Source organism: Setaria italica, chromosome VI, assembly GCF_000263155.2.
Source record: "Setaria italica strain Yugu1 chromosome VI, Setaria_italica_v2.0, whole genome shotgun sequence".
NCBI classification, from domain to species: Eukaryota; Viridiplantae; Streptophyta; class Magnoliopsida; order Poales; family Poaceae; genus Setaria; species Setaria italica.
This window is the reverse complement of record NC_028455.1, coordinates 5,945,456-5,966,463: the sequence shown is the minus strand read 5'-3', so window position 1 is coordinate 5,966,463 and position 21,008 is coordinate 5,945,456. Positions and strand designations below refer to the sequence as shown.

The following is a 21,008-nucleotide window of genomic DNA, read 5'->3' as shown; positions in this document are numbered from 1 at the left end:
ATTTTGCATGGAAGAGATTAACTTTTATGAAGTGTTTGATGTTGTACATGTGCATGCCGCGTGCCAACAGGCAGTCATTTTTGCTAACTGATTATCCGGCCCTCAGATTTGATTGCCTGCAATGTTTGATTTAATTTGTTGCCTTCAATCTTTTACTGCATTTGCCATGGTTTGTTTCATGCAGGAGCACACAAAATTAACTTAAATGTACATAGCCCGAGATATATTCTGACATTAAATTCTTTATTACTGCTCCCTCCATTCCAAATTTTAGATCATTTTGACTTCTTTAGGTACGTAGTTGTTGTTATACACTTAGAATCTATTCCAAATTTTAGATCGTTTTGACTTCTTTAGGTACGTAGTTGTTGTTATACACTTAGAATCTAAGTGTATATTTAAATGGTCAAAATGACATATAATTTAGAACGGAGAGAGTAGCTTGTAACAGAAGATGGATGCCGTCGTGGGTGTTGCTCGATGGCCAAACTCTTGCCTTTCGCTTGAACAACCAACTAGGCAACTACTACTAAATTAGTAGCAAATTAAATTAAACGCGTATGAATCGAGGCAAAATCATTTATTAAATCCCACAGAAAATGGTAAAGCTATATGAAATGTGCTAAAGCAGCAACCCACTAAAGAAAGCAGCCATGAAGAAGCGCCCTTTTCCGGCTTCGAGACGTGCGCCCGCCTCATGCTTGATGCTCCTCCTCCACATTGAACACTGCTACTTAAATGACGAAACTGCCCTTCTCCCTCTCCATTGGTAAAAGAAAAAGAAACCATGCATGTTCACCAAGACATGACTCAGTCCACGCAAAAAAAAAAAAGAGACATGACTCAGTGAAAAATTCTTTGGCCAAATACGGTTTACTCCCTCTACCCTAAAACACAAGACATTTTGGAAGTCAAACTATTTGAAGTTTGGACCAAATTCATGGAAAAAAACAATACTATTTAGGATGTCAAATTAGTGTAAGTACATCCATTCTGAAATATATTTTCGTAATTTATTTATTTAATGTGTTAGATGTTAATATTTTCTCTATATTTTTTTTATCAAACTTAGACCAATTTGAGCTAAGATAAATCTAAATGACTCGTATTTCAGGACGAGGGGGTAAGATGATAAGGAAAAAGGAAACTTGTTGGAAGTACTTGTTTGGTCACTGAAACACGATGAGTCCGTGAGCAATGCAATCAGCTGATCGACCAATGACACGAGATCGATGAAGACCGGACACAGCAAAGTCACATGGTAGTTAGACGTACTCCTGCATGTGTACGTTCAGTGGGTGAGTATGAGTATAATAGGCATGCCCACGTGGATGCATGGGCCGTGCAAGCACGTACACGCGACTTCCTGTGGCACGGCATGTTCCCGTACATGGTCATTCTCGGTACATGTACATGTTTGTCATTACACTGCACATGTTGTGCATACATAGGATGGTACTTCATGAGATATTGTAGATCTGGTACTGCTTGCCTGCTTGTTTATCCGATGAGAGAAATGCTAATTCTGTTTTAGTTTTATCTTAAATCAAAAAAAAATTAATTTCAACTGAGTTTTGTAAAAAGAAGTCAGCATCTGCAATATCAAATTATTTGTATTAAATCCACCAAACAAATATATCTTGGGAATGCATTTATTTGGTATTACATATGTTATTAATTTGTTGTATATATGAAGCCTGATTAAAATTAAAACAAATTTGACTTTAAAAAAACTAAAACAAATTATGAGGGTGAGTGCGCGCGCGTACGTAAACTTCTAAGTCTCTATTCGAAAAAAGTGAATTACGATTTGGAATTGGAATGGAATGAATATTAGTTAAAGTTTAGTAGTGGCCTAGCTAGGCAATGTTTAATGGAAACCTGCAGGGGCATCGCATCTTGCTACTTTTGTGTGTGCGCCCAATAACTCAAGAAACAAATGAAGCCACAGCAACTGTAGTGCGTCTTGTCTTCTGGGGGGTTGGATCTAAGGCCATCTTTTTGTTTGCAGACGGCAGTGGTTACTCGACAAAATTAAAGGTCACCAATGATCCCAAAACTTATCATGTTGCATTGATATCTGAACTCTATACTCCCTCCGTATAGGAAAACAAAGTCGTTTTGGACAAGATTTGGGTCAAATATTGGGAATATAAATCATGAATAACTTTTAAGTTGTTGAGTTTGGAAATTTTGTCTTGAAAAATACTTTCATAAAAATATACATATATCACTTTTTGATAAATATTTTTATAAAAATAAGGAGTCAAAGTAATGTTTTGGAGACCGTGTCGTTGTCCAAAACGACTTCCTTTTTCTATACGGAGGGAGTATATATATATACTTGTACTTTAATGTCCATCCGGCTCCTTTTAATGAGATATGTGCTCAGACACGTTCGCGAAAAATGAAAAGCGGTGGCTCCTTTTAGTGAGATATGTGCTGACACGTTTTTGCAGAATGAGGAGTGGCTGGTGCTGACTGGCCAACCACAATTATAGTATGGATATGAGGTGGATATATGCATAATAAATGTTTATATGTGCGTCATCGTATTGTTCAACAGCTAGCTAATCCGTGTTGGCCATAGCTGCATGAGCGTTCCAATCATACACACACTTCTCCTTAGCTTGCTTAGTAATTAGAGCTAGCTAGTTCCGGTTGGCCACCATAACAATAATTACGCTATTCGCCCTGAACTCTGTTATTCTCTCGCATGAACAGAGTCTGAGCAGCAGTAATTTAACTGCAGTTTTTTTTCTGACGATCAAGTGGAGAGTTTTCTGACGATCAGAGCTGCAGTTCGTCTGAGAGTGTCTCGATCGGAGCCTGTCCTTTCTGAAAAAAAAAAGTGAGATTACATATCATGCATGGTAGTTCTAAAGATGGGTCTCAATGCAAGTTCACTATTTCATCATATTTCTTGCAAAAGCAAATGTTTCTATGCTGCGACAACTTGTATTTTGTTCTTTTTCTCACTCTGTTTAGCTATCATGAACTTAAAGAACGCAAGCTGCTACGTGGCCCAAATTAACTAAAGTGCATCAGCACATGGCCCGGCCCATAGATTGCTTCTCGTTTATAGGAAATGGCCCACACGTTTCAAAAAAAAAAACGCTTCAAAAAAAGTAGGAAATGGCCCACATGTTACTTCCCATCTCACTGACTGACTGACGTTGGGCTTCTTGGTTCGGCCAACCTTCTGAATGAATGATGTGACATAATCATCGAAGGAATAATCTAACCCACACAAAACTTTTATTGTTTTTCCCATATCCACGTTCCATTCAAAAATATTTTTTGAAAACGACATCCACCAGGTCTCTGAAGACTACAGTTGTGCGAAGCAAAGTTAAAAGTCAAATCTTTCATCTCCTTGTGAGTAGTGTTCCTTATTTGCATTCCATAACAAATTAAACGCGGCCCATTGAATATAATTTATATAAACTTTGAAATTTCTCTTAATTATATATCACCACTCTGTATATTAATCACATAGTAATTATGTGCATGACTACACCATGAGAAGATTTTACAAGCAGCTAGATCATGCATGGTGATGCATGCCACGTATATACATAGATATTTACACGCACGCTGCTATCTCTATTCTCTCACGAGGAAGAAGAGACAACTTTTTTATTTCCTGATGGATGCGTAAAGATCCTTGGTCCTGCAATACGTGGATAATAATCTGTATACATGCTTCAGACAATAATAATACTTCTGGTGGCAGGTACTCGTCGCCGGTTGGAGGTCGATGCCGACGCCGCCATGATCAGAACAGGTACGCCGTCGGCGCGAACGCCGGCATGGACGACGAGCTCTCAAGGTGCCTGCAAACATGGTATAAATCGCACGTCAGGCTTACACATGGAAGGGAGGGAGGGAGGGAGGGAGGGAGGGAGAGGGGGGTGACACGCGTAGGCGTAGCTATACCTGGATTCATCGCTGCGGGGGAGCACCCTGGCGACGTCCCAGGACGCCGCCTTCCTGGTCCTCGCCGGGCCGCCGGCGGCAGCCTTGGCCGCGTCGGTGCTGTGCTCCTCGTAGATGTCCCCGAGCGACGGGCGCCACTGGTGGGCGGCGGCGGCGGCGGCCCTTCTCCTCCGGCGCCTCCTCCTCGCGGCGGCGGCGGCGTCTCCGGCGTGGTCGGCAGCAGGCGGCGCGTCGTCGATGGGTCCAGCACGGCAGCCGCAGGGCACGAACGACAGGAGCCTCATCAGCTTCCTGCGCACGCTCCCCTCTATCTTTCCCCCCCGGCCTCCCCCCCTCTCTCTCTAAAACCCCCTCTACTTTCTCTCTCTATCCTAATCCTCTCTCTCTCTCTTGATCTGTTTCTCTCTCTAGGCCGGCGGTGAGACCTCGGCGCCTATTGACCGGAATGCCACTGGCTATGAGTAGCCAGCCGAGACCGAGAGAGCAACCAACCAACCAGCGAGCCGAGCGGCTGTGTGAGAGAAGATCACGTGCTCAGGTGCTGCTTTATAGAGCTCGCGAGGTGGGGTTGAAGATGATCAGGACGACCGAAATGCCCTCGGATCATGTGGGGCCGGCAGGGGTAGTTCTGGGATCATGAGATCGGCTGGATATGACGAAGACGACGACGGGCATGGATGCCATGCAGGGCAGGGCAAAGATTAATTTTTGGAGGGAAACGTTTATGTACGTGAATCTCTAGGTGCTTCGCTTTCCTGATCGTGTGATGCAAACAGTGTTACACGCGGACCGTGGGGCCCACGATATGCGCTGGGTGGGTCCATGCGTTATGTGTAAGTGAAGGTGCTGACTAGGACATATTGTACCTTCATAAACATGTGCCTTCATGGTAGCATGGGGCATGTCCTCCCTTGTCAATTCTTATTAAAAATGCCTTTGTTTTTGAAAGGAAATGCCTTAATTTGTTTTTATGCAAATTAAATAATTATTATAACCATAGGCTTAGACTTTGATCATTAGCCTTCATCGAAATACTACTGAGATTTTTTGTCTCATATAACAACATCATACGTTCGAAGCTTTCGAAGCATTCATACTATGAAAAGTACCCCCACCGTCCCAAATACTATTCGTTATGACTTTTCTAGATAAACTTTTGATATACACCTAGATATATACTATGTCTAGATATATAGTAAAAGTGATGTATCTAGAAAAAGCCAAAACGAATAGTAATAGTCTAGGTGCTTATCAAAAGATGTGTATCTAGACAGCCAAAACGAATAGTAATTTGAGAAAGAATGCAATCGTTTTCCTATGGTCTTGTTTGGATACCCTAATCTCCGCTCCAGTCCCTTCAGATACATATGAATTGAAGGGGATTGCTTTGTTTCCAAACAAGACCTAAATAAGAAAGTAAAAAAAGAAGTGGAACGAAAGCTTTACTTTATTTGCTGTGACAGTTCTTCTAGAAGCATTTGCGGAAGAGGTTGGTCTCTTCTCTTCTTTTAGCATAAAGGACAGGAAGAGGTTGGTTGATCATGTGCAGGAGTTCAAGTTCAGGGATTGAGAAGATCCATTAAATTGTTGACGTTAATATCAACAACTTGTGCACAAAACAAACCCAGAGTTTTAATTTGGAACGAGTGATCAATCAATTTGAAGTTCGATATGATCTACACCATCCTCCACGTGTTTTAGCCATGTGAAAGGTCAAGTGTAGGCTAAGGATCTTGATAATAACAACTTCGCAACACAAAGAGTAATTAAATTCCACATATAATCACTACTATTTTGACACATAATACAATACTATTGTCAATTTTGGTGGTAAGAGCATCTCCAGCAGTCTACCTTTCCCCAATCCAACTACCATATTGGGAGAGCTGATAAGAAAATAGTGCTTAGCAGTCTCCCTTTAGCTTTCCCTTTTCCCAACAATTATTAGCACAACCCAATAAGTCACCCCAACTCTCCCTGAATATAGGAGGAGTTGTGACTCTCCCAATACAGTAATTAGATTGGGATGAGATTATTGGGAGACCGCAAAAACAACTCTACCAATAACGGTAAAAGTGATATTGGGATATCCCTATTAACTAGTTATTAGAAAATATTTATTGGAGGCTGCTAGAGATGCTCTAAGTTAGAACTACAGCTATATTGAAACTTGGAATTGCAGCAGAACTAGTTGTACTTTTATGGTGAAATTGTATTTCTATGGTACCAAGTGTCAAAATAGTTGCAGATACAAAAACTAGTCAAAATAGTTGTAGTTACATGGCTATGTAGTTGTAATTCTACGAAATTTACTTTAAAACTTACTCCTGAATATAACCAAAATATGATGGCTATATTTCATCAAAAAGACAAAAAAACATAACCATACGAAAGAACATCAGTCTTTTCCCTTTTACTGTACGAGTACGTGTGGATTAGCTTCAGTTAACCCCCTCAATTACGCAGTTCCTGAGTCCCAATCCCATTTGGATTTGGTTCAAGTCACTGTTGACGCATTCAAATCCCAATTTAAGATTTGGATAACAGGCGGATGGACAGCCGTGGTCAGGAGTGCAACCGCACGGCCACGTGGCTGGACGAGGCGATTGCCCTGCGTCGCCGGGCACCTCTCGCCGTCACTTGATCTCCCTCTGCCCGTATCTCCAGTGCACGATCTCTGAAAGGCACCCCTGAGGCGCCCGTCGTCCCTGGCTCCCTGCAGCCCGGCCACCTCAATTTCAGGCCGTGTTCAGGATCCTCCGGCGGGATCGTCTGGATCACGGCGCGACATGTCGTCATCGCCGGCGACGAACCGTTTATCGATCATGTGGCGCCCATGGCCGGATTCGGCGGAGACAGACACACGGCATTGAGAAGCATCTACTGGAGATGCAGAGACAGGCTAAGCACGGCGCCAGGGCATCAGGGTGTACCAATTGGGAACAGCAGGTTCAGGCACACGGCATCAACCATATCAGGCAACACTACCTCCAAAAAAAACCATATCCGGGGCCAGATCAGATTCAGGACAATAACAGCACGAAGGTTGATCATGCACTGTCGATCACAGATGAGTTAAGGATCAGCTCCGCCGTCGCCATCGACCGACGGGTTGATCAGGAAGGACACGGCCTTCTCACCAGAGGTGTTCTTGTTCGGTGATACCGGGTCGTTATCAGGTACAGGAGCACTCTGGAGCAGCTAGCACAAGCCACCATCTGATAAGTGCGGCGACAACTCAAATAAAATGACGTCCTTGCATAACAACATCCCAAGACAAGCACCACAGCAGACATTATTCAGGGCATTCACACCTAGGATAGCACACACAATACAGGAGCACTCTGGAGCAGCTAGCACAAGCCACCAGCTGATAAGCGCAGCGACAACTCAAATAAAATGACGTCCTTGCATAACAACATCCCAAGACAAGCACCACAACAGACATTATTCAGGGCATTCACACCTGGGATAGCACGCACACAATATCTAGTACAGGAGCACTCTGGAGAGTAGCAGAAGCCACCAGCTGATAAGCGCGGCGACAATTCAAATAAAACGACGTCCTTGCATAACATCCCAAGACAAGCACGACAGCAGACATTATTCGCAATGGTTTTCAACTGTTTCTCACCTGTTGCACATCGACAGAAATACATGTTTTGGTCCGTATTCGGATTGACAACTACCTCTACGTGTGGATACCATGGACGCGAGTAAACGACCACTCCAACACGGTAAGAATATCGGAACGCCAAGGGCATTCACACCTGGGACAGCACACACAATATCTAGTATAAATTAGATGCAGAATTGGCAGCCTTTCAATCTGCTGTGAGTCCAAGGCCGGATGGAGGGTTCCGTGAGCTTTTCTTCATCTACTGTGAACCCCAGGAACCTGATGGAGGGCCCCATGATTGCTGTGGCTGTGAATTCATCTCTGCTTGCTGGGGTGGCGGCCTGGGTTTAGCGTATTCGGCAAAAATAACCCATCCATCAAGGAACTGCACCAAAAATGGAGCTGTCAGCAGGAGAAAATAATTGCATATCTATACGCAATGCAGCATGACTGCACAAAAAAACAGAAAAAAAAAGACCTTGGGCTTCTGCTCATCAATATCTTTCAAATAGGGATGAAAAGAAATGCTAGCAAGACAGAACCCAACAAGAAACCAAACCAATTTAAATTCTTTTTCTTGGTTGATATGCAAAAGCTTCTGCAGGCTGATAGTTCAAAAATAATAAAAAGCCAAATACATAAGCTGATAAGCAAAGTTGCATATCATCTGGGGCAACAAGGCAACATAAGAATAGTGATCCACAAAATGACAGAACAAGGCAACATCAGAGACTACAATGAGAATTTGAAGAGCGATAAAAGATGCTACTTGTAGAAGATGCTACTCTGCAGGCTGACAGATTCAAGAGCGCGATAAAAGAGCTCCTTTTCTAGCTGCATAGACTCCTTATGCTAAATAACTCACATGCTCTCTTTTTCTTAGATGTCGTTTTCACCTTTCTTCTTGTAGATCTTTTCTAACCTCTTTTCTAACTTGCTGTACAGTTTTTTAACATATTTTAATATATTTACCACAGTAGGGGCCTCCCCTACTGTATTTACCTCAAAAAACAATGAGAATCTGAAATCTGTTTTATATAATTAAGAAATCTGCACACCATTTGTGACTTATTCACACATCCTTATGAGCCCAGTAATGATGTACGCAGGAGCAGGAGCAACTAAAAAGCATCAGTTGTGTGTGGAAAAAAAAACTAAAAACCGAGTTCTACAAATTTTACTTCGCTTTTTAATAGTACAATCACAGCATAGTTTCATTTATGTGTCAGCCATGTGTCAGGTCATGCAAGATTAAGCAGAAACGGTAGTTGCTAACTTTCACACAGAAATAGTGAGCACCATATACCTGTGAGCCAAACTGACACAAAAGCCAGTCTGATGGAAAGGCAAGATGTCAATAAAATTGTGGTTAGGCCATCTACAGTAGACACATGACTAGCCCGGTTATCATTTATCAAGGGTGCAAAGGTACGGTCCAGCCAATCTTCGCCTGGTCCAGAATGCAATCAAAGGCTTAAGGTTCTAGGGTCAATCATAATATTCTATTGATGGCAACAGGACCAACCAGTGGGCCTTACAGTTACAGGACAGAATAAATTTGTGAGCTTGTGGGAAAATGGGACTGAGGTTGCACTCTTGAGGAATGGAGCACTGCTCCAAAGATTTATGTTCCTTTCTTCTGCAGTTGTCACTAACAAATAATGTTCCTGCTCTACACTGGTATTTTAATTCACATATTAAACAAATCTGGCTCTCTGTTTTTCAAAAAAGACACTAAAGCCAAAAACAACTAGACCACAAAATGCTAAATGCCTATTTAGACAGACAAGCCATGTACATTTCAGGGGAAGAAGTGAGATACAAAGAGATCCATTTTAGAGGACTTAAAGGCAACAGTCAACCAAAGCCAACCACGAAATTTACAAAAAAGAAGATAGAAATTCTGAGTATATGGCTCAGAGAACCTTTCGCCGAATAACATCATGCTACTACCATCCCACTCCTAGAAGACAAGTGACTTGTCATATCTGGGAAACTGGGAAGCAGCCGTAAGACCGGCCTTTCAGATCTCCTCACTGCCATTTCATCATAATTAAAAAACAAAGCAGACACAAAAACTAGAAATGCCTCCCAATTGCCAATGGGATGGATATACAGCCAGATCAGGGTCGTCTTCTTGGATAGCAGAGAACATGCCATAAGAACTATGTGGTCGTCTTCTTGCTTATATCCCTCCTTCCCAGGGATATAAGCAAAAGATGTGGCAGCATAGAATGAATGCTTATGGTTGGCGGACATGTCAGCCTGGTGGAAGTGCCACACCAGAGCGGTCATGTGACCACGAGCAGGTGAAATAATAGCCAACTGGGAAGGAGGCTATGAACAGGTTAATTCAAAAAAGGTTATGGACTGGGTCCACCCATACAGCCACATGCCATCTATATTCAGACCATAGTTCGCCCTAATGCTTCAAGAAGCAAAAAGTTTTGGGTAGGGCCAGTGGCCCGCTGACAGAACTCATTTGCACCGCAGCGCCTCTGTATTAGTTAATGCGAATAGCGTCAATTCATAAAAACCATCTGAAAGCTATAGCACGTAGGATATCACAAAATCATTCTTAACCAGAAATGGATGTTAAGAACTGTGTCTAAGGGAGATGGAGAGGACCACATATCGCATATGCATATACTGAAAAGATAATGGAAATAGACAACCTAATGATGAGCAACGCTGCACCATGTCCAGAAATTGACAGCACCAAGCATTATAAACAATAGCACTTCTTCAATATCAGACAGAGAAAAGGTTAAGCGACCCTACCTTTCCATCCATTCCTTCTATTCCTTTAGTTGCGTCTTCAACTGTAGCATACCTTACAAAGCCAAACCCCTTAGAAAAACCACTGACACGATCCGTCACAACTCGGGCTGCGATTGGAAAAGAAATGAGAAGGTTGAAATTCATAGCCTGAAAAGAATGGGAAGGGAAGGAGAAAAACCATATACCGTGCACAACTTCCCCGAACGCTGCAAAAGCTTCTCGAAGTCCTTCTGTTGTGGTACGCTTGCTTAATCCTACAAGTCATAGATGTTAATATCTGAATGAATGTCTGATTTCTGTAATGGAGAAAGTGAGCTCACTACCGCCATCTTTCATCTGTTAAGACTGTAAGAAATTGGCAACATTCATAACAATTTGATGGCCTTTCCTATCACGACTTCTAGTGAACTCAGGAGTCAAGCGCTGCCATACTACATTCAAGTTGTGTTTCTTTGTCATTTTCAAGTTTTTCACTAGTTTGCGACTATAAAGTTCCTGGTATGTTCAATAATCACAAACCAAGGTGGCTAACATTTCAACTCCAAGTGTAGACCGCTCAAAGTTGAGACATTGGGGCATTGGGCTAACTGACAAATGGGCAGGGGTCTCAATTGGGCTCCCCCATTCTCCTGACGCTCAATTCTCTAATTGCTTGTGGGCAAGGTCACTGCTCAAGTTTTTCTGTCAACCTACTAGTTAATAGTAGGTAGTAAAATCTACTGTTGATGGGATAATGAAATGAGAACTAAGCCAAATTGCCAATCACCAACAGTATAAGAAACCCTATGTGCGGAATGAAGGGAACCTACAGGTTGAATTGTGGTTCCATTCACCATGAGCATACATCTCAAAATTTCCACAATTCCCGAGGAGCGCGCTAACAATTAATCCATTTCTAAACATAAACCACGACGAGATCCAGAGCTACCAGACCTAACCGACAGGTAAAATCAAGACCGCATGACCACCCACCGGCGTCACTGATTCAACATTCGAGCTAAATCAACAGAGCAGATCGCCTCCATAGGTCTCACCAGAAAAGGGGAACGAACAGGAACGGGGAGGAGGAGGAGGGACCGTACCGGAGACGAAGAGGTTCGGGGAGGGGTCGGCCTGGGGTCGCGGGACGGGTGGCTTCGGCGGCGCGAAGGCCGATATGGAGAACATGCGCCGGAAGCCGGACCTCGCCACAGCCGCCGCCATCGCCGCCGCCGCCGGAGTCCTGGTGCCGAAGACTGGAGGGGGAATTAGGGATTCGCCTCCTCTGCTAAACCTGGGGTTTAAGAGCTTTCTAGGGCTTGGGGCGAACTGACCGTACTGCCCCCCGTGTGGCGGCGGCAGGGTTCATATCTGGATTGACCAGAATACCCTTCGCTCTTTTTCTTTCCTTTTCCAGTTAGCAATGTCGTGGCCGTCGGATTGGTAAATGGACGGATGCGATCTTCACGACAGCCGTTTGGTGTAGGGTTCATGGTTTGGCAGAGCAGGAATTTTACAGTGTATATTTGCATTTCTGCCAAAATCGTGCAAAAAAAAAACATATGTGAGAAGTGAGATGTGATCGCATTGAAAGGCTGCTGTAACTATTGCTCGTCGGATCTCACTGACGCACTACAAATCGGGTGACTTTTCTTTTCATGTTTTGCCATTAATTCTGAAACTTCTCTTGTATCACTTACTTCCATTTTTCATTTTATTCTACCACTGGATTCTCACTGCCACCTGTCACATCGGATGTTTGGTACTAATTAGAAGTATTAAACATAGTCTAATTACAAAACTAATTGCACAAATGGAGTCTAATTCGCGAGATGAATCTATTTAACCTAATTAGTCCATGATTTGACAATGTGGTGCTACAGTAACCATTTGCTAATAATGGATTAATTAACCTTAATAGATTCGTCTCGCGAATTAGACTCCACCTATGCAATTAGTTTTATAATTGCTAATGAGCATCCGAACATTCGATGTGACCCTGCTAAAGTTTAGCACCTCGTGTCCCACCCCTAATTTGTGGAACAAAACTTGCAAAAACGAAAGAACCAACAATACTTCTGGAAAGAAACAATAGACTTCCACAGATGAAATCATTCTTTCAAAAAAAACAGATGAAATCCAGGAATTTGCTCCATATAACAGGTGAGGGCAGCTAAATTAGAAATTACAACCGAAGTAGGGTTCATTTCATTTGTTTTCTTATATGATTATGCAAATTCAACTAAAAACCAACACCGTCCATAGATTCACATAATCAGATGAACAATCAATGGTTTACCACAACATGGTCATGTCCTCCAATCTTGAGCTATCCCAACCATACCCCAGGCAAACTGTCTTGGGGTGAAAGAGCACCTCAAGGTTCTCATTTCACATCTAACAATCAAGCACACAGTACAATCCAGAGAGCAAAAAACGCATCACATTAACACAAGGACGAATAAATCTCACTTCCTTCAATGACCCAATATGCAAACTCAAGCAGAACATGCAAGTATAATACCATGGCAAAAGGCCAACTGTTCAAGCAAAGCTCAAAAGGGGAACTGGAGCACATTTAGAATTCCGTGATACAGCTAGGCCAGTCGACATCATAGAAAATATCATGAGGATAGTTCCCTAGGAGTTGGGAGAATAGTAACACTTTAGATGAATCAGGGTTTTCAGTCACGTGTCACACTGAGATGTCATAGTCTGCACAAAATACCAGCACCCATCCACATGATCCAAATCCAAGCTGTGCGGGTCAATTGCACAGCTCTGCATGATATTTTGGGCTGAGGATGGATTTGCCTGCTCGTCCGTACATGGTGCCAAAGCACGTGCTCTTTTGTTTCAGTAGTATGTGGATAAATGCCTGCAATACTGTGATAAGGAGGGGGTTCAGTTTAGGCGACAAGCTGTGCAAATGGACTGATTCGGATGTGTTTCTACCTCATGAAGATGCTGACTCAGTCTGGGGGGCCTGTTGCCTTGGTCTCCTGTTGGCTGGGGGGCCATCTCTTCGCCTCTCATACCGTCTACTCTCATACTTAGATGTTCTCCGTTCCTTTGGCTGGTAGGTTGGGTACGTGCAGGGAATTATCTCACCGTTTATGTATTTGTCACCTGAATGGAGGAAAGAGAAATTGTTGAGCATCTTGTGATGAAAGAAGCAAGACGTATATAAAAGCGCCGCCGCAGAGGTTGGTAGTGTTGCAGTGACCTCCATAGTCCTTGTTTTTTACATCAATGTAGGAATCAGGAAGCACCCACAGAACACCAGGCAAACCTACAGGAAGCAGAAAAACAGTGAGCCAGGGCCATCCAAAATATTTGGAACAATCGGTTAGTTAATTTAGTCAATTGAGGATTCACCCTTGAACTTCTCTGATGTCTCTTCATCAACAGTGCACTGGAACCCTGTGTAGGTGGTTGTGCTGAATGCATACATGTTCTTCTTGGCTTCCTCCATACTGCCAATGCAACAAAATATCCAGTTTAGAGTCATATGCGCACAATTATTTAATTAACTGTTAGCCTCTAGCACCTCCCAGGATCACACCACCCACTCACAGATGAGAATCACACAGACTATTTTGCGGCACTGCACAACAGCACCCTCTTTTGCACTATATCACCACACTACAACACGATTACACAGATTTTAACACCACAAACACGCACGCACTAAGCTGCATCTCAGCCGCACAACCCGGCCAAGAAAACTCACGCAGCTAGCACCACTAACAAAGCCACAGGCTGCATCCAACTAGCACAGCCACTATTGCTGTATACTAATCATGCTTCACTATGCCCGCACTCCGTGCTTCACGAACTGATCAACTTGCTTCACTAGCAAACTGATCAACATTAACAAAAAAAACATTGCATTGCAGCTCTTTTATCAGGTCAATGAACTAGAGGATGAATCTTCATATGGCATCGAAAAATGTTGATGCTAAACAATGCAGCAGGTTACATCAGGTGACACAATGTCACTCATCAAATATGTGGGGTAACGATGGAAATGAAATGTTGCTCTATGTTCTAACTTCTAAGTGCTATCCAACAGCCATTTCCTGTGTGCACAATAGACATTTCTCAATCTTATCGACAAGGAGGCAGTAGTTGTGTTATCTTGCATATCTATCAACCAAGTACCTCTTTGTGCAAGTACACAATATGCACAAAAATCCCGGAGACAGTTGTCTAAAAAATTGATCAACTCAGCGGTTAATATGTGAGAATTGTGGGTTTCCGACACCCATCCCTATCCAAACTGGAACGCTCTCCATCTTTTCCCCATCACAGGCTGACAGCTACTATTAAAACATCATTTCGTTCCCCAACTAAATTTAGCAAATTAGCAAGGGGATTCGGAAAGGCGGCGACATTGATCGCCGCACAACCGGGCCACGTGTAAGTATCGTTGAGTGGGTGAGGTTACCTTCCGAGGACGGTGGCGAGGGTGTTGAGGTAGGTGTCGATCATCTGCTCGCGGGTGGGGGCGGGGTCCTTGGGGAACTCCATGACGATCAGCCAGTGGTTGTAGTCGCACCCAGGGAGCAGTATCGTCTCCCTCTGCTCGCCCCCAGCGGCCCCCGCCGCGGCCGGAGGCTTCAGCTGCTGCGCTCGCCGGGGCCTCACCGCCGCGACGGCGATTGCGGGGAAGGCGGCGCGCGGGAGGGCGGCGGAGGCGGTGGCGGAGGAAGGCCTCGGCGACGGGAAGGCAAAGGCCTGCGCCGCGAGGCGCGCGGCGGCGGCGGTGGTCGGGAGGGAGGTTGCCATTGGAGGAGCGCGCGAGGTTTTGCCGGAAGGGGATAAGGTGAGCGGAGGAAGAGAGAGAGTACTTGCGCGTTCGCTTTAAAGAAGGGTGAGGACCAATAAGATATTTTGCGAGGGTTTTAGCCGGCCCATTCCAGCGTTAGTGGGCCGGGCCGGATGATGGCTGGATATTTGTTCTTGTTTAATGGGCCAACTCCTATCTTACTTAAACATCTATAATTCAGCAGTAACCCATAACTGGTACACAACGGCTCAACAAACTATCTCAACATTTTAGATTAACTATCTCAATATTTTTTCGGTAAAGAAATTGATGAATGTCAAAAAATATTGAGAAAATAATATTGGCAAGTGCAAAAAAAAGTTGGTGCATGTAAAAAATTGTTGAGCAATAATGTTAGTGAATGTAAAAAAGTTAAAAGAAAAATGTTAGTATATATAAAAAATGTTGGTCAATGTCTAGAAATGTTGGTAACAATTAAGTAAAAAAAATTTAAAAAATTGATGGATGTCAACAAATGTTGATAGATGTTAAAAAAAATGTTGTACATGGACTTAAATATGAAGTTTAAAAATGAGTAGCTTATCTACCTTCTGGAAGACACATAGGAGCTTCCTTGGAAAGATTCAAACCAAGTTCAAGCATTCAGGCCTCTTCTGGATTTTCTCCTCTGCAAAAAGAGGTTCTGAATTTTCTAACAGGGAAGGGAAGCAACTAATATTTGCATCAGTTAAACACAGCCTCATTCCTGCTTTGAATTTCATAGGACAGAGAAACGGCTCATGGATTCAAGTGAGGAACAGCTACCAAATAGACAAAGTTCACAGCTAATCAAACTTTATTCCGTTGCAACTGAAAACATCTCTAGCTAGCTTTTGACGACCCAAAATGCAAGAGTTTTTATCTAGGCGATCATGCGGAGGAGCCCTTGAGCTTCTTGGCGATCCCCGCGAAGTACTTCCCCTGGTGGAAGGCCTGCTGCAGCTCGAGCTGGGTAGGCACCCTGGACCCGTCCCCGGCGACGGTGCCGGCTCCGTACGGGCTCCCGCCCTTCACCTCCCCCATCTCGAACATCCCGGCGCCGAACGTGTACCCTACCGGCACGAAGATCATGCCGTGATGCACCAGCTGGGTGATCGCAGTCAGCCTACACAATAATCAAGATCAAGTTATGACACGTCAGAGATCACACGCTAAATTTGGTGCCATGAACTTACGCGGTGGTTTCCTGGCCGCCGCCCTGGCAGCCGGTGGAGCAGAAGATGCCGGCGGGCTTTCCGGCAAGCCTCTGCTCGCACCAGAGGTCGCTGGTGCCGTCCATGAACGCCTTGAACTGCGCGGGGAGCATGCCGAACCTGGTCGGGAACCCGAAGAGGAGGCCGTCGGCGTCCACGAGCTCCGCGGGGGTGATCACCGGCACGTCCTCCCGCATCGGAGGGGCGCTCATCTTCGCCAGCGCCTCGCCGGAGAGTGTCTCCGGGACCTGTTCGATCGATTCAGTCGCTCAGATATGACGGTTCTGTCAGGTTTTCAGGGATTGTTAACAGGTGTAAAATCATGGGAAAAAATCATGTACCTGCCACAGCTTGACCTCGACGCCGTCGACGGACGCGGCGCCTTTCTTGATCTCCTCCGCGAGCGTCGCGACGTGGCCATAGGTGGAGTAGTACCTGCAGAATTCATAACAAAACGACGATACATGCTTCTGTTTTGGCAAAGCAACTGAAGTTCAGACAGGAAAGGCGTGGACAATGTCAATGTGAGGAGGAAGGAGCACCAATGGTAACCCAAGAGGGGAGGGGAGCTTAGTACACGATGTAGATCTTGGTCGCCATGGCGAGAGACGGCCTTGGCAGCTTGTTGGAGAAGAACAGGAGATTGGATCGGCGGTAGCTTTGAGCAGGCAGGCAAGAGCTACTAGAAGAGTACTAGTGGTAGTAGCTTCGAGCAGTGGTGTGCTGAGGAAGATTGGGAGAGGGCAGGCCGTCAAAGCATCTGGTCGTGTGGAGGTGGAGTGGCCTCGTCTCGTGTCGTGTGTCACGCACGAGGACAGGGCTCGCTCGGGGTCGGGGCACACGGCCCGCATTTTTTTTTATTCCACTCCACCTCGGCACTCGGCAGAGTCACCTCGGCGCACGAGAAAGGTTTGCTCTGGATTTCGAAAAGGTTTGGTTTGGTTTTTTCTTATTTTTAGGACCGTGTTTAGATATTAATTAGAAGTATTAAACGTAGACTATTTACAAAATTCATTATATAAGTGGAGGCTAAACGGCGAGATGAATCTATTAAGTCTAATTAGTTCATGATTTGACAATGTGTTGCTAGTGTGCCCCCACTTATGTGATGAGTTTTGTAAATAGTCTACATTTAATACTCCTAATTAGTATCTAAACATTTCGATGTGACATGTGCAAAAGTAACCAAACGGACCCTTAAATCAGACCATACTTGTTCGATTAAAGAATTTTTTGTTTTATAAGCATAGCTTTTAAAAAAGTATTTAAGCATGTGCAAACCAAAACTGAAACGATATTGTATTCCTGAGGTGCTTTTGTGAGCTGCTGGTAGCCAGACTAGGCTCATGGTGACTCAGGGCCCATGGGCTGGCCCGGCAGCGATGAAAGTGGATCCGGAAATCCTATCCATTTCCGGAAGGTGGATAGGGTCGGTAATTTTAACTTTCAATGTTTAAGATATGTGGAAAAATGAGGTCCGTCAGATCTGCATCAAATCCTAACTCCTGTTGCTGCCTCCCACCGCGCGCTAGCTCCTGTTGCTGCCCGCCATGGTCGGTTGATGTGTCGCCCCATGCCGCCGCCCTAGCTGCCCCCCGCGTGCGGGCTCGCCAGCGCGCGCCGCCGCTGACCATCGGAGCCGGAGAAGAAGGTGCGGAAAAAATATTGAAACAAATTTTTTTAATATTGGATCAACTTTTCTTAAAAAGATGTTGGTTCAACTTTTTTTCAACATTTCTTGAAAAATGTTGAGGTTCAATATTTTTGAGAAAATGTTGCTCAACATTTAATGTTGAGGTTCAACATTTCTAAAAAATATAGGTTCAACTTTTTCGAAAAATGTTGGTCAACATTTTTTATTCGTTGAAAATGTTGAATGGGCCATTACCAGTTGGGCCTCGTGACTTTGGAACAGAAATATAAAATTGGGTCTTGCTGAGTTTTATAATTCAATCGCTTAACCATCTTTCGGTAGACATATAGGAGTCCCCTATGTCCCCAGTGGATCACTGAGCCTTTCAGGTTTCACCTGTTCTTCCTCTTGCTTGCACGTATGTAACAAGAAGGTCCGAAAGACGGATTTTCTAGATAACACTCGGTTGATTTTGCGTTCTATTTCCACTCACTTTTCTATGGTTGTGGTAATGTGTCACCACCAAGGTACCTGATCAACCTGATGCTCCCGAGAAGACGCCACGCAGGCTAGGAAGACAGGAAACTGGAAGGCGCCAGAGGAAGCCAAACCCGTCGGACCTGACTGGGAAACCTGAGCTCGGCCCATGTAATAGGATAGGTTCATTCCGGCCTAGTGGCCGGAGGGTTATCTATTGTCCTCCCTGTGTGGAGAAGGACAGTAAATCTCGAACCTGAACCGTTCGCGAGTCGCCGACGTTGGCAGGGACGGTCGTCGCCGTTGCCTGAGTTCCAGAGAAATTACCCAGTTCCTGTGCTATCTACCGATCTACGGGAGTACGGTAACATAATGTTAAGATTTGTGCTTGTTATGATGAAATGATGAAGCGTGTGTCGTGCAGTTGTTCCTTGGTCAGTTTTATGTTTCCTCGGTCGGCCCATGATTGAATGTGTTTGTGTCGCATAGCCTGCTACCACAGTGGCCAGTGGCGTAGCTAGGGGGGCCAGTACTTCTACAGCCTACATAAACCTGCATTTTTCTTCTTGAATTTGCAACCCTGTTAATTCCATTCTATCTCTATTTGGTCATGTCTTCTGGAAGTTGAAATAGAAAGTATGACTCTGGTTATGAAAAGCATAGAAAGAAGAAAAAAAGAATAAAGCAGCTGACACGATTTCATAAATGTGTTCAAGCAACAAGTATTTGAAGTGGTTATGCAATGATTTATAGTATAAAAAATACTATATATTGAACTTTGGCAATTAGGTTGAGGGCCACGTTATAATTTGGTACTACCCATATATTTTACGGACGGTCCTATATACTTTTCCAGCAGACTTGTCAAATTTTATTTTAAAGAGTAGAATAACCATTTTCTTGGAGACTTACCGGATAGTGCAGTTTGAGTTTTGAGCTCTGCCACTACTGGTGACAGAGAGAGACGGAGAGGCGCGGTATTGGTGTGTGGGTGGTGCTGGTGGCAATTTTAGGAATGATAGGGAGGCTCAGTGGCTCACTTTTTTGTGTCGATTTCAAGCTACTTATTTGTTTCTTCTTTGCGTTGTGATTTTATTTGTATAGGAGCACATACATCCGAGTTTTTGTTATCAGATCAATATTTCTGCTGTAGTCATATTTAGTTTTCGTTGTTCTGTCATGGCGTGAACTAGTTATCAGATTGTTTCTGTCATAGTCAGATTTAGTTTTCATCGTTCAGTTACATCCACTGAAGAGAAAGTGCAGTTAGTTAGATGAATCGCTTTCGCGTAGCAGCAAATGAAAATCTGTGTAGCATTACCACCGACACGGGTCATCTAGTTCAACTACCGGCCGGTTTGACCATTCAGTACCTAACCCGGTGGTTTTGAGTCACACGGATTCTTCATCTTCTAGAGAATTTGGTTTCCCCTCGATCCGCCGGTCTTTGCGAGTCCTAACTTGGTCAAACTCCCTCTTTCGCAAGTTAGGGGCCAGGAAAGGAGGAGTCATTGACCAGCAGGCATACTCTCTTTTTTTTTGTTTTTGTTTTCTGTTTGAGGGCAGCAGGTATAATCTCTGGAAGAATAATTATGATACATGAGCCCCCACTAGACAGACAGGGTCGTAGCAATCATCGACGGCAAGTCGACAAGTGGCGCGGTGGGCAGAAGAGATCAAGAAGATCCCAAACGGATTGGGCCCGAGCAACTAGCCCACCACCACCAAAGTCCCCCCCACCGCCCTCCGTCCGTCCGTCCGTCTCGATGCAAAAAGCCTTTTCCCCTCACTCATCTGATGACGACGATGAGAGATGGTGGTGTAATCATGTTGTGTTGCTCTTCTTGGCCTACTTTCATCGATTTGGCAGCATTCCACTTGCCCTACTGGCTGTGTTTGGCCACCAAAATGCTCTGACTCCAAATTCCAATCCATGATCATGGTCATTGTTCATGAGTTCAGAGATCAAAATTTCAACACACATGCAGAGAGATCAGACGAGAGAGATGAACGTGCAGCTGCTACTGCAGCACCAATTGCCATTGGTTGGATTCGGTTGCTCCGTTGATAATGGACATGCGATGCGCCAAACGGGGAGGGGCCTCTGACTGTTTCCGGCCACGCGCACTGTAGACGCGGACTCTTCGAAGGCGCCTCTTTTGACAGCATCTGCTGCTAGTGATCTCTGAAACGGCATGCGACAGATCCTATTTACAGTCGCTGGCTCAGGGGGGCCCACTTCCCAGCCAAGGCAGCGCGGCCCCACATGTCAGCAAGGGCCGACCATCAAGATGTGACGGGTGTTTGTCGTCTTGGGTGTTTGGGAAACACCTCCTAAAGTTTAGGACATGTCACATCGTATGTTTGGATACTAATTAGAAGTATTAAATATAGTCTAATTACAAAACTAATTGCACAGATGGAGTCTAATTCGCGAGACGAATCTATTAAGTCTAATTAGTCCATGATTTGACAATGTGGTGCTACAGTAACCAGTTGCTAATGATGGATTAATTAGGCTTAATAGATTCGTCTCGCGAATTAGTATAGGGGTTC

The 21,008-nt window shown here is 44.3% G+C and overlaps 4 protein-coding genes across 4 annotated transcripts; all 4 read right to left on the bottom strand.

Annotated features, from left to right (window-relative positions):
- Nucleotides 1–3,434: 3,434 nt before the first annotated feature.
- LOC101768308 lies at nucleotides 3,435–4,463 on the bottom strand. Its single transcript, XM_004972832.2, has 2 exons — nucleotides 3,940–4,463; nucleotides 3,435–3,836 (listed from the first exon to the last, which is right to left on the bottom strand). Exons 1-2 carry the CDS (start codon nucleotides 4,221–4,223, stop codon nucleotides 3,779–3,781), a joined length of 342 nt encoding a protein of 113 aa, XP_004972889.1. The 5' UTR covers nucleotides 4,224–4,463; the 3' UTR covers nucleotides 3,435–3,778.
- Nucleotides 4,464–7,329: 2,866 nt separating this feature from the next.
- Nucleotides 7,330–11,655, bottom strand: LOC101767901 (organelle RRM domain-containing protein 2, mitochondrial). Its single transcript, XM_004972831.2, has 4 exons — nucleotides 11,422–11,655; nucleotides 10,525–10,593; nucleotides 10,340–10,446; nucleotides 7,330–7,943 (listed from the first exon to the last, which is right to left on the bottom strand). Exons 1-4 carry the CDS (start codon nucleotides 11,540–11,542, stop codon nucleotides 7,818–7,820), a joined length of 423 nt encoding a protein of 140 aa, XP_004972888.1. The 5' UTR covers nucleotides 11,543–11,655; the 3' UTR covers nucleotides 7,330–7,817.
- Nucleotides 11,656–12,764: 1,109 nt separating this feature from the next.
- On the bottom strand, nucleotides 12,765–15,156 carry LOC101767499 (multiple organellar RNA editing factor 9, chloroplastic). Its single transcript, XM_004972830.4, has 5 exons — nucleotides 14,769–15,156; nucleotides 13,697–13,794; nucleotides 13,545–13,610; nucleotides 13,274–13,447; nucleotides 12,765–13,204 (listed from the first exon to the last, which is right to left on the bottom strand). Exons 1-4 carry the CDS (start codon nucleotides 15,107–15,109, stop codon nucleotides 13,275–13,277), a joined length of 678 nt encoding a protein of 225 aa, XP_004972887.1. The 5' UTR covers nucleotides 15,110–15,156; the 3' UTR covers nucleotides 12,765–13,204; nucleotide 13,274.
- A 681-nt stretch (nucleotides 15,157–15,837) lies between these two features.
- On the bottom strand, nucleotides 15,838–17,100 carry LOC101767095 (NAD(P)H dehydrogenase (quinone) FQR1). The gene is made up of 4 exons (XM_004972829.3): nucleotides 16,920–17,100; nucleotides 16,684–16,777; nucleotides 16,325–16,590; nucleotides 15,838–16,254 (listed from the first exon to the last, which is right to left on the bottom strand). The coding sequence occupies exons 1-4, from the start codon at nucleotides 16,940–16,942 to the stop codon at nucleotides 16,020–16,022; spliced, it is 618 nt and encodes a 205-aa protein (XP_004972886.1). The 5' UTR covers nucleotides 16,943–17,100; the 3' UTR covers nucleotides 15,838–16,019.
- Between the last annotated feature and the right edge of the window lie 3,908 nt (nucleotides 17,101–21,008).